General features: G+C 40.8%; 1 protein-coding gene across 4 annotated transcripts in view; it reads right to left on the bottom strand.

Moving 5' to 3' along the window:
* Positions 1-13,057, bottom strand: part of mcu (mitochondrial calcium uniporter) — a 57,177-nt gene that overhangs the window by 36,007 nt on the left and 8,113 nt on the right. The window contains exon 1 of one of the 4 annotated variants that reach the window (XM_026189945.1): positions 6,340-7,917. The exons of the other annotated variants lie outside the window; for them this stretch is intronic. Within the exon in view, the coding sequence (XP_026045730.1) occupies positions 6,340-6,495 (156 nt within the window). The 5' untranslated portion in view covers positions 6,496-7,917. Of the gene's footprint in view, positions 1-6,339; positions 7,918-13,057 lie in introns of those variants that run through there. 4 annotated transcript variants of the gene reach the window in all.

Here is a 13,057-nt window from a genome sequence, read left to right as displayed (position 1 = left end):
GATTGAGTTACAGGGGTTCCCTGGATGATCTGTAATGATACACAGCAACAGGAAGATGCTGAAGGATAGACGGTCACTGTATCCAGGAAAGAAGAGAGGATACTAATGACTCAAGAAATCCCATCACAGACATGGGAACATTTAGGAGTGGGTGATGTAGCCGGGGGTTTAAGTTAAAGTGAGATTTGGCGGTTGGGGGAGCCCTAAGATTGGGTGCAGCGTTATAGCATAAAGAAAATAATAACCTAGAAATAATTCCCATAATTATTTTTATGAGGATACAATCAGCTGGCCTGTGTTGCCTGTATTCACTGCTCTTTTTGGGTTCAGCACAGCGAATTCAACATGATGTAAGCAGATATTTCACAAATTTTATAACCAGCTTTCCTAGACACCGTGAAGCTAGTATAAAGGCGGAATTCAGTGACTGAATTGAATCGACATCAATATAAACTGATGTAACTTAACGCTGGCCATGAACACCGTGCCTGATGTGTACAAGTCCAAACTGTGCTGCAAACCACTAACGTCTACTAAACTGCTTAGTAAGCCAACAATTTTTTTCATGCAAAATTTGACTAAAACAAAATTAGTAGGCTTCAATTTATTTTGCAAGACTTTACACAAAAACATAACATACATACATAAACATAGTTTTAAAATAAGGACTAATCACATCCAAACTATTTTAATTTGTCCATCTGTACTTAATTAAAGACAACACAGCATGACTAACCCAGTATTAAAATACCAGCTGACCTCTTAATGAAGTTAAAGCAAACTGACAAACAATAGCTCCTTTGAGTTTTTAATACTCGACTTGTCTTTATCATTCTCTCTGACACTAAGCTTATTGTGATTTATTTGCGTCCTTTTGCACACTATGAAGTGTGAGCCATGGGTTTCAAAGGTAAACACTTTCCATTTTCTTTGGGATGTTTCCATTTAAGCGGCTGAAGAAGTCTGTGCGTTCCAGATAACATTCATTTGCCAAAGCTCTGATGTGGAAAAGCCATTTCTAAACAAGGTATCTGGCAACAAGTCATTGTCATCTGTCCATCCTTGCTTTGTGTTAAATAACAACAGAAGAAGGAAGCCGCCGTCCAGTGAGCGTCACCCTAAACACTTGCTTAGTTTCTATGTGGTGTGAAAGTTTGAACAGCACAGTTGATGCAGTCAACAATGTGTTTGTCAGTGATATAAGATCATTCCACTGGGTAATAGCAGGTACACTCAGAGTGAATCTGACTAGGCCTGTGGTCTCAAGGGCAGGTAGACTTTTTTGTGTAGATGAACGTGTGTGTGTGTGCGCGCACGTGTGGTTGGACAAAGAAATTACCAGAAGCACGCCGCAAGGTTGTTCTAAAGTAATATGAACCAAACAGACAAGGAGAAGGCTCCAAGGTCAGTGTCTGGCCTAACTGACAAATGCGGACGCTCACCTGCAAATGTATGGGATGCAAACATGCACTACCCCCCCTCTGTCATTTAATATCACACAGTTTGTGTGGGATTTACACATCTGGTTCATGAAGGCAGTGTGTGCAAGAGAGCAAGGCTGACAGCTCAGCTTCTCCAGCTGCAGCAGAGATGAATGGGTGGGCCTCAAAACTGCCTTCATTCATAATGGAATACGGCAACAAAGCAGCTTCAGCCCCAGGTGTCTCGGGAACTATAAGAGCAAACTAAAGAACGGAGCGCAGGAGAGCCTGTGAGACAGAATATCCAACACAAAATATATTCCTGATTTATCGCCCCAGGTGTTACCTAAATAAAGCTTAGAAGGGCAGAGAACGCAACACCTTAACGTTGGTCTTGTTGGAGAGCTGGAACGGCCCGGAAATGTCAGGACATACGCTGCTGACTTTATCACACTGTTAAAGCCCTTACTAGTCATTCTAGCTTTTAAAAAGGAGGTCTTTAAGCTTTAAAGACAAATGATTTGAAGATGACACAGGAAGGATTTAGAAATAGGGTGCAGCCAATGGATAGTGGGAAACCACACATGGAAATAGACTGTAATGTTTGTATTATGTCATACAAGATACATGCACATCCTTCTACTTATGATCATGACGCTTATGATCAGCAGAGAGTAGCAATGTGGGCGTGAGGGGGAGGAAGCACATGCACCAGCGAGAGTGAGACAGGTCGAACAAGCATCAGAGAGGAGAGGGAAGATTCTGTGTGTGTTTCTGCTCTGCATGTCTTTTAATGTGTGGTTGTGTGCGTCTGAGTAATCACAACAAAAGAACTCATTCTTAGCATCAGTGAAATCCACAAATAGCAAGAACCTACTGGCACTGAATAGCTGCGGCAAATTATAACATCAGTACAAAGGAGGCCACATTTTACAGTTTCTTGAAATCCATCAATCAACACCAACACTTACTGTTTGCACAAGAAGTTACAAAGCAAAATTTAGCTTACAAGGAGTAAAATATGGCTTACATTCGAAGGCGGGTTCACAGAGTACTGCAGAAAGTAGCTGCTTACCAGAGCTGATGTAGTAAAGGAACACAGGCTAACTGCACACTGTGGCTTTGCAGGTTAATTCTCTCAAATAACCTTTGAACTTCTGCCTGTACCACCACTTATTTCAGCCTCCCAAAGAAGAGTCTGGGGAACGGCAGCACAACACTGCAGCTGAAGCAGCTCAGGCGTGACTCCAAGTTGAGCCTGTGCTGTAACTCTAGTCAGTCATATGAATCACATATTTAAGGGCTTGTCATTTGTTTAACCTGAGGCTTACATAAGACAGGTTTGGTTGGTTCCTCGTGGGACAAATTTATACTTACACAGGATGACTAGAGTCTGAAAAAAAATTGTTCAGCAAATTTTCCCCATTTCACATATCGTGCCTAGTTATGCACACCTACAGTAAATTCAGAATGAATAACCTTGTAATGACTGGTTTTATATCTACTATGAAATTCAAAATGCTATGTTTAAGGCCACATAGATATTTTTCAATCACATGGTTAAAATGGCATTAGAAACTGTGTAAATCCTTTACATCTGCAGGACCACCCACACCACTTGATTGAAGGACCTTCCCTTCGCGCTACACACTTCAACTCATTAAACCAGAATTAAATGTGGAATTATGAGCTTGTATATCATTTGCACTGCAGCCATTACTGTACATTAACAGCGCACTGCAATATTTTGGCCCTGGTGAGCGATTCACACTGTAATAAATAGCTGTGAAAATACTTTCTGTACAAGGACATACTCCTCTTTGTGAATACAAGGCTGGTGCATTTGATGAAAAACAAATAGTAACACACATTACATTTCTACAGTATAAGACTATTTTTTTTCTTCATCATAATGTAAATGTATGAGTTGAAATCATTAATTTAGAAGATTTGTGATTGTTTAGTTCAGTTAATTTGTGTTTAGATTTTGACTTTTGTGCACAAGTTCTGAACATTTAAAAAGATTTAAATGGCTCACAGTGACTGATACTCCAAAGGGAATTAATCAGAACTGGCCAATGTTCACTTTCAGGATAGCTATTAAAATGTTTAATGTCATGGCATTCCCAAAGATTTTTTTTTTTTACAAAGCAATAAATATCTTGTTATGTTCAAGAACAAGAATAAACTGAATCCAGGGTACACAGGCTAGTACAAGCAACTATATTTCACTGCTTATGGAAATTATAGGAAGAAAATTATTTTAACATCATAAATGCTGTCGGCTGAGAATACAGTATTATATTGGAAAGTTATTGTACAGAACAGACCATAGTTTTGGGTTGTTGTTTTTTTTAAAGAAACTGTTGTAACAGGTGCACTGTAAAATAGAAATTTAGTGCTGCCAATACCTACAGGGACATTTCCTGCAGCGGGTATTAGATATCATTCATGCCAATTCAATGCTTTGTGCTGCTCCTTGACATCAAATATTTGCCATCAGCAAATTACTGCCAAGCATTTATTTTGAAAGAGATAATATAAGGGTTTTTCCTATGGCATTTCATCAAACTAGATTCAGCTTTGCATGTTTCAGCACCTGGAGTCATGATTGATATAAATAAAAAGATACAGGGATATTTTTTTATAAAAAGGTTAAGGGTCAGCTGAGCCTAAAACCACAGCTTTTATCGTGCCCTTTTGTATTTAATACTATAAGCATATAATAAGCATATAAGCCATTATTCTAATCAATGAATTCCAGTCTGTTTGAAGTACTTCTGAGTAGAGCAGGGCGATATGGCCAAAAATATTTATCACGATATATATTTGAAAATTTGCGATAACGATATAACCGACGATATAATTGATGCGAGACAAAATACAACTCCACAACATTACTAGCGCAAAAAGACAACCTTCCATTTATATTCACTTAAACAAGAAGCTGGTTTTTATGTACATTAAAGCTTTATAAAAATGTAACAGTACAAATGCAAATTCCTTGCTGAAAGTTTAACCAAAAGGCATTTCCACTAGAAATGGGCTGACATGTCCTGAGCATAACCATGTATAATATCCACTGAAGTTAAAAAGAGGTGCTTTGCAACATTAAACTGCAGTGTGCAGTACGCATTTTTCGGACCATAAGGTGCACGGGATTATAAGGCACATTAAGCGAAACAAAGCAGTCAGATAAATCAAACTTTATTAAACTCATTCTTCTTGCTTCCTCCACTTCTGTACCATTGATTTATTAATGAATGAATTCTGCTCTATTCCCATGTTGTTGCAGTATATTAATGACTAACCTCGTATTGTGGATGGATTATCTCAGTTGTTCTCCTGACTGAAGTTTGGTCCGTTTACAGCATCCTGCCATGCGATTGCATTTGTCTCTAACCATGAAGAACCTTCACGTTAACTTTTATAAGTGGAAAAGTGTTAGTGTTCGTCCTCCAGCTTCACTGTTTATGTTATGCTAACATAGCTGTGTCGCTAGCGATCACGTAGCACATCATTATATACCAGCTAGCCCAACTTCAGTAACCCTACAAACGTCACTGCTGTTTAGTTTCCTGTCTTCATTTATGTTGCAAGTGATAGCAGAGCTGTACGTTTGATTTTTTTCAGAAATCTCTCAGTCAGAACATGCAATATCATGCTTAGGTAACTAGCGAAACTAGCGAGCTAACTTCCGCTAGCTTCCTGCTAACTTCTAACTCCGTTAAATGTAATAACTTTTGTTTTCATGGATGCCTGGAAGTTAAACTTTATAGTTACACCTCGTAAAGCAGCAATGCTGATCGTTTTATTAAAGATGAAAGAATTTAGACAGTTTTTAACTCTCAGTGATGCTGCAGTGTTGTTTGACCTGAAGCATACGGAGTTTAGGACCCAGATTACTCCCAGATTTAAGAGCATCTTAGTCCGACAAATACGACAATAACAACGGCCGCTTGCATGTTCTGCAAAAAAATGTGCTTTGTTGTGTATCTGACGGACAAACACCAAACCAGTTCCACATCACTGAAGTTGCACCATTTTTACAAACCAATTCTGGATCATCTGTTTCACTCAACAATCGGCCATGTGCGTATGAAAACAAAGGCACTGCGCATGCGCGTTTTACTCCCATTCTATCGCGATATTTCATTTTCCTATCGTTGCCTAACATTATACCGGTATTACCGTGAACGGTATAATATGGCCCAGCCCTACTTCTGAGGAAGCACACTGCTGAAGCTGACCGACTCTGACACGCTCACTGGCTTAGATACACAAAAAGCATTTTGTTGTGCAACAACATGTCAGCTAAATAAGACAGGAGTCATGAACCAAAAAAACCCCAAAGAAATTGTGACTCAAAAGATTTGATTTTTTCTTCTTTTTTTCCTCTGTAGCTTTTTTTATTTAAAAAAGTGTTAAAAAGGAAAAATGAAAATGAAAAGAGCCAAGTAATCGAGTTGTACAGATGGCTTTTCATTTTGAGTACATGTCTTCACTGACAGTGTTGCACTGCATCTTGCTGGATGAGATATCAAAAATAGAGAAGCTATTATTCACAGGTAGGAGGGAACAGAAGACTGTGACGTGGATAACCTTCAATCCTCTGTTAGAAAAAGGACATTATCATGGTGCAAAGGGTTACCGAGGCAACAGCAGCACCAGGATTTTCAAACATCTCCAGGAAACGGTATATACCCTTCTCACACACAAAATCAGTGTGTGTGTTTTTTTTAAAAGATTAAAATCTCTTGTAATCCCATATCCATCGTAAAATAGCAGTATCTGCAGGCGGCTCAATACACTGTAACATTAGAAACACTGCCCGCGGCTGAAAACAAAAGAGAAAAAAAAAAAAAAGTGAAACTGCTTGTGTTAAATATCGAAAAAAAGAGACACATATAACTCTCACTCTCACTTCTTTGTTTCCTTCTTCTTTCTTCTCCCTCCAATCCCTCTTCCTTACATGCAGTTCATGTCCAGGTTGGGATTTCCCCAGGGTTCCCCTTAGGACCCAGGTCGGTAAAGGCTCTGACAGTGTGAGATGAAAGCTCTGCTGGAGGTACATACTGATCCACTACAATGCCAATCTCAGCTTTTCTGCCTCCTTTTTTTATAGCTATTTTCCTTGGAAAAACAACTAGGCTGATACCAGGAAATCGTCTGGTTGCACAATAAGCGTTTGGTCTTGTTGGTAAGCAGTGCCTATGTAGAGGAATAAATGAAGATTTAACCTGTCTTTGATGGGCAATTGCCGTCTTATTGCTTATAATAGGAACATCTGAGGGCTCTTCAGCAGATGGGCTGCAAAGCAGGAAAACACCAGAGAAGACACAGAGGGCAGTGTATGAGCTGAGTTTTTTTCCATACTAGGAAGTGCCCCACCCACACTTAGATCAATGCCCCAGAGACAACAGCTACACTCAATGGCTGAACAAGGAAACAGTTGCAGAGAAAAAAAGATTGGGATAATTCAATGTAGCTGCCACATGCTGGACATGTGGCCACATTTAAATACCTTAACAACAAGATCATGGAGCATGTGATCAAGGAGCACATTCATGTTCCTTATACAGGCACTTTGTGAGTCCTGAGATTCCAGCGCTTTCCGGCGCTGCTCTCAGAGTCTGGTCTATGAAAATACGATTTTTATCTGTGTTTGTCTTCCCACACATTTTGCATGCAGGGAAAAAAAAGAAGCAAAGCAGTATTTGCTTTGCACGCCGTTTGTGGATGTGTCTGTGGTAGCCGAGTCATAGTGTTGCAGACTTTGCAATGTCCACATGTCGTTTCCAAATTAAAATGGGGATAGTGCTTCAGCTGAGTAACGAGCTTGTGTAAAACAGGCTTCCTTTTTCTGCTGTAACTGTACCGGCAACAATACATACTTTAACCTTACATCATCTACAATCCCTTCATAAAGAGCCTCTAATCACAAAGTGCAATGAAAACTGTCTCCATGGAAATACATTTTCCAACAAAGTCTCCTGGCCGCCATCTCCTCAATACTATTTATAGAATGACCACTAGCTAGCCGACAAAAGATGAGTAACAGTGTAGTGAGAATGGAAATGTCTCGTATCTCCACTTCTCTACGCTGCTTGTTTTTTTTTCCCCCCTCACAGCCTCATTTCAAAACAAAGTCTTTAAACGAGCGTTCACACAAACAGCTGACTAACACTCTCCAGCCTCACAAGAGGAAAGCAGGTTTTATGTGAGTGAAGTTGGAAGACGCTCGCTTCTGTGTTCAGAACTGATGCGAGGCAGGCAGGATGTGCACACATGCACGACGGCAGACAGCAGAGTGCAGACAGAAGGCAGCGAGGGTCATCGCTAACCTCCTCTGACAGAAGGTCACGGGACTCACAGTCTGCTGCTTTTTGACCTCCGTGTGTGGAATAACGATGAAAACGCCATGAATGTTTTTTTAAGGTCAGCAGCTTCTACCACAATGTACATATATATGTGTGTGTGTGTGTGAGTGTGTGTGTGTGAGAGTGTGTGTGTGTGTGTGTGGGGGGGGGGTTGCACAGTTACATGTGTATAAATTAATAAACATTCCCTTCCATGCCTGTCACAGAACAAAGTGCTGGACTAGCATTGCATTGCTGTAGCAGACACAATGCACAGCCTGATCCCATCATCTGAGCATCTCACGGGCCTCTGCATCTCTACCTTTAACAGCCACAGCCTGAACACACTCTCACAGCTCGAGGGAAAGGTCTTCTTGAATCGTGCAGCTATTGCTAATTAGCATTAGCCCGCATGAACATCACACATATTATTATCACAGCGCAGCTGCGCTATAAAGAAGACACGTTCCTGCAAACAGCATTGCATTAACTTAATGACTGAAAACAACAATTACGGATGTCGGTTTTCATTGGCAAACACAGTTACTCAGCGACAGCTAACAAGACTTGTTGAGTTGCAATTCTTTTATTCCACTGATCCAAGGTGCTGATCTACTATTAAATGCTCCGTCTTGAACTGACGGCCTGATACTGCTGTCAAGAGTCAAAAGGTAAAGCGCTCTTTTGATCCAAAGAACTAAAGCATTTCTAAAAATCAGCCTTGCAGTCAAAGGCATCATCAACAATGGATTATAGCAGCAGAGCTATTTACATAAGCAATTCACTCAGTGCCCTGCTTCCCAGAGGTGCCTTTGAGAAGAGAGAAGATTGTATCTCTCACACGTCGTCTCCTCTAAGTCCTCTCTGACATTTCCCATAGAAGAAGAGGACAGAACACAGTTTTCTAAAGGATTGGCGAGTAGGCCGTGATGCACTGGCCAATGAATCTGAATCAGGTGACAATATACATGCAAGGCATCTGCCAACTAAGAGTAATTTTTGAATGTATTGATTCATTATGGTCATTGTTTCAAGCTAATGGCCAGGACTGCTTTATAGTGCTTTTAAATTTACAAAGTTTTGTATAGTTTATGCACACATTAAATGAAAAATTCTAGACAGGGCAATAAGAATGTGTAATATAACATTATATATTATTAGAGCTTCTGCTGGAAATGTTGTTAACCCCAGCGACTTCAACCAGCAGGCGATTTGGGGGGGGGTGTTAATGCTGCATTCAATTAATGTTTCAGCCGCTATAACACTAAGTGTGCGGCACAGACAGCATAATGGAGCTGTATTGGTTTAGGTGCATCTCTGCACGCACAGTAGGGGTTTAGTTCTTTCTGTACCAGCTAGAAAGCACAAAATCACTGTTAACACTGTTCTCATGTGTTAAATATTGATCTAGCAGGAACATAGACAGCGGCTAAACAGGTGAAGTATTAAATTACAACATTTGCCTGGTTCTGTATTCCTGTTATATGCTTTTTATGTTTCTATCTAAAAGGTTTCCATCTCAAAAAAATTACCTAGTGTTTTTCAGCCCAGTGGGATATCAACTTGAGCCACCCGGGCCATCGAGCTTGTAAATCATTGCATAATACAAAGTTTTCGACAAAGAACAATCTCGTGTTACCGGCACACAGATCTGGTTTCCAGTCGTGCTCTTGCATTCACCTGAAAATAAATACTTGAAATGCAGATATTGACAGTGTGTCATCCATATTACTACGAACACTATTGCTGAGCTGATAATATGCCAATCCCTCAAAAGAGTCGTTCATCCAGCGAAAAGGAGACTAGATGGATTAATCTGAACGGGATGTGGTCAGCAGTGAGGGTACAAGAATAAATCAAAAACACTCAACAGTGTTTAATGCACAGTTTATCAACAGCAGCAATACATTAACACTTCTCTGACTCATATATAGTGTGATATTATAATTTGGCCATATCTCACAGGCCCCGTGACGCTTGGCACAATATCATCATAATGAGATTATCAGGTCAAAACCTCATGATCACGCAGAAGTATAGAGCACCATTACAGTGACCCTGTTGGTTTGAACGAGCCTCTAAAACCCCACCCATAGTGTACCACATAACCCCTCCGTGCTTTGTCTCATGTCCAATACCTCAGTTCAGCTCTCTGGATCAGTTATGTTTAATCCACACGCGTCTCCAGTCATTGACCCACTAGTGCTGATATAGGAGTTAATTAAAAGAGACAAGGCTCAAAGCTCAGACTCCCGATTCATTTAAAACAAGCAATTGAGAATTCAGAGGAGAGGGGCTTCTATCGGCAGGAAAACTGTTAGAATTAGGGCTTGTGAAGCCATGCACGGACACAAAAAGTAACACAAAAATAAAATAAAATATGAGCTTAGGTTACTAAGCTGCCCTTGCTGTGTCCTGGTGAAGATATATTTGTCTCTATCTGTTCCAGCCTATTATAAATATAACAATGGGACTTGAGGGCTTGGAGTCCATTGTTGGACAGAGGTGTGCATCTTTGTTTGTCTTCTCCATGGTGAAACCCCCATGTGTGCGCTTGTGTCTACCATGGCACCGGTACAATATGGGTAATCACAGTGCAAACAAACTGGGCGCCAGGCCGAACAGAGTGTCTTGTTTTATGGGGCTCATTGACTCCCCGGATGTGCTCAGACTCTGATCAATCTCAGCTGAAGCTCACATCTTGACTTCTAGTGGTGTAATGGGGATGTCATAAGCATCCTTCACAAAACACAGGCGGCTGATTTCAGACAGAGAGCGGGCTGGTGGTGCAAAAGCAAACGGGGCCAGAACTGAAGTTTGCGAGTCAGCCCTTTGGAGCTCTGGGGGATCAAGTGCTAAATTGTTGAATAATTAAATCAGATTTGGCAATTTAATGCATAATAACATAAAGCAAGCTAATTTTTCATTTGCTGCAGACTTCTTTCCTGCTCGTGCCTCGCAGAAACAGATCATTATGAACGTTATGGCACCCCACAGTTCTGCTCTCACACTCTACACATCCTTTTTCCTTCTTCTCATTCCCGTCACGTGGTCACGCATGCAGATGGCGATAAAGTTGCCATCATGGTATTTATTCCAGCAACTATCTAGCGAGTGCTACAAAAGAAGAGCAAGCACAAATGAAGCTCAAGAAACACACAAGCTGAGGACACGAGAGGAAGATGAGATTATTCTGAAAAGTAAGGACTTCCGCAGCCTCCAAATCTATTGGAGTCCACAGTACAATTGATTTAATATGAGATAAGGATTGATTTATTATATAATAAAATAATACAACATTCTTGGTCGTCTTTATTTGTTTGTTTAAAATCATGTGAATCTTGAAGTGTGCTTTTAAAGCACTCCTCTAAAAATAGTTGTATTTGTGTAAACAAATAGACTTTTTACATAATCTTCCCTGCTAGAATATTCTTGAGGACGACGCACATCAAATCTGAGCGCTTCTTTAATTTGCTTTTGGCCCAAAGCATGAAGTATCAGTACATGAGCGGAAGTCTACAAAACTCTGTTCTGACAGCTGTGGCTAATGCATGGCGACCGTGAGGGTAAAAGGAGCAAATAGAGGCAATGCTGAAAAGAAACAACAACCAGCAGACATCACGCCACACTGAGCCACCATGAGGAGACAATTTCTCTTAGGTCGACACGCGCTACCACTACCCGCAATGACCTCGACACAAGGATGATGTCACAGTGGCCCTCGTATCCTGTTTAGCCATGACTGGTGAAGGCCTCGCTTCACTAGTAACACAGCACGAGCAGGTTTTGTCATACAGATAAACTCTGAAACACATGCAAATTTCCCCCCAGCAGTTCTAGGTCCTGTGCCTCTCAGAGATCAGCTGGCTTTATCAGAGGAGACATTGGCTCACACGCTAAAAATCACCGGGACAAAAGACGTGCAGCCAGCTCGAAAATGTCAAGCTCTCGTGCCATTAACCCCGAGCATCGATCCAGCAGGAACAAAAGGACTGCTTATGAGCTTGTGCGAGTGTGCCGTTGTGTGTGCCGTTGTGAGGGGCCCGAGTAATTAAGAGTGCTATTAGCCTTGTTTAAGTTTGTCGGGATTCCGCTTGGAAAGTGAATCCACTGAGTCATTTGTACGCCTTAGTTGGCTTTCAAGGGCTGCCTCCAAAATCTGCAACACATGTTTTATTCTATTTTGGTTAAACTATAACTTAAAGGAGCACAACTGTGCAGTGAATGGCCAGTAATGTACTACCTATTCCTCCAAGAGACTCTAATATATACATAAATAATTTACAAAGTTACTATGCTTTGTCAGGCATGTAAAATGTGCTACTTTACCAATGCATGAAAGAGTCCGTGTGGAAGTGTGCATCTAAAGCTATGCAAAATAAATTCTGAAAAGGTACCCTGGAAGTCACAAAAGTGCTTCCAAGCAACAATATTTTTTGTTTTATTTATACATCTACTAGTTTCCTGGAAACTGGATAATGATCTTCTGAGTAAAACTCCAATTTCGAAGCAAAGACGGTTCCAGAGTTAGACACATGCAGGAATCTTTCCAATTCTGCTGTCAAAGTAATGGGAAAGTTGTAAAGGGAAGCAGCTAGTTTCTGTTCTGTGAAATAAAGGTGAGCCTGAGGCCAAGGGAATCCTCACATCATAGATTCCCAACGTTCCTCTGAACCACTTTCCAAACATTACTCCATCAGCAAAGCGGGGCTCATTCGCACATGCTTCCATTTGTAATTAAGAACTGCCTCACAGTTGACCGATATCCCAGTTTCTTCTTTCCTGCTGCCTGTCGAGCAGTCGCGATTCTCCTCACGCCACCCTGGTTATTTTCTGCGTTTCACTGAAAAACGGTAATTTCTAAACCTGTCATTTATAAACTCTAGAAAGTAATACTGGGCAGGCTCAGCTCAGGGAATCCAACAATGACTGGACTGATATGAGAAATTCAAGATACAGGAAGCTTTGAGACGTTTATACTCCATGGTCATATGCAAACAAAAGTAGGGCTGGGCCATATTATACCGTTCACGGTAATACCGGTATAATGTTAGGCAACGATAGGAAAATGAAATATCGCGATAGAATGGGAGTAAAACGCGCATGCGCAGTGCCTTTGTTTTCATACGCACATGGCCGATTGTTGAGTGAAACAGATGAACCAGAATCGGTTTGTAAAAATGGTGCAACTTCAGTGATGTGGAACTGGTTTGGTGTTTGTCCGTCAGATACACAACAAAGCACATTTTTTGCAGAACATGCAAGCGGCCGTTGTTA

Source organism: Astatotilapia calliptera, chromosome 13 (assembly GCF_900246225.1).
Source record: "Astatotilapia calliptera chromosome 13, fAstCal1.2, whole genome shotgun sequence".
NCBI lineage: Eukaryota > Metazoa > Chordata > Actinopteri > Cichliformes > Cichlidae > Astatotilapia > Astatotilapia calliptera.
The sequence above is the reverse complement of the archived record's forward strand: the minus strand, read 5'-3'. Positions and strand labels throughout refer to the sequence as shown.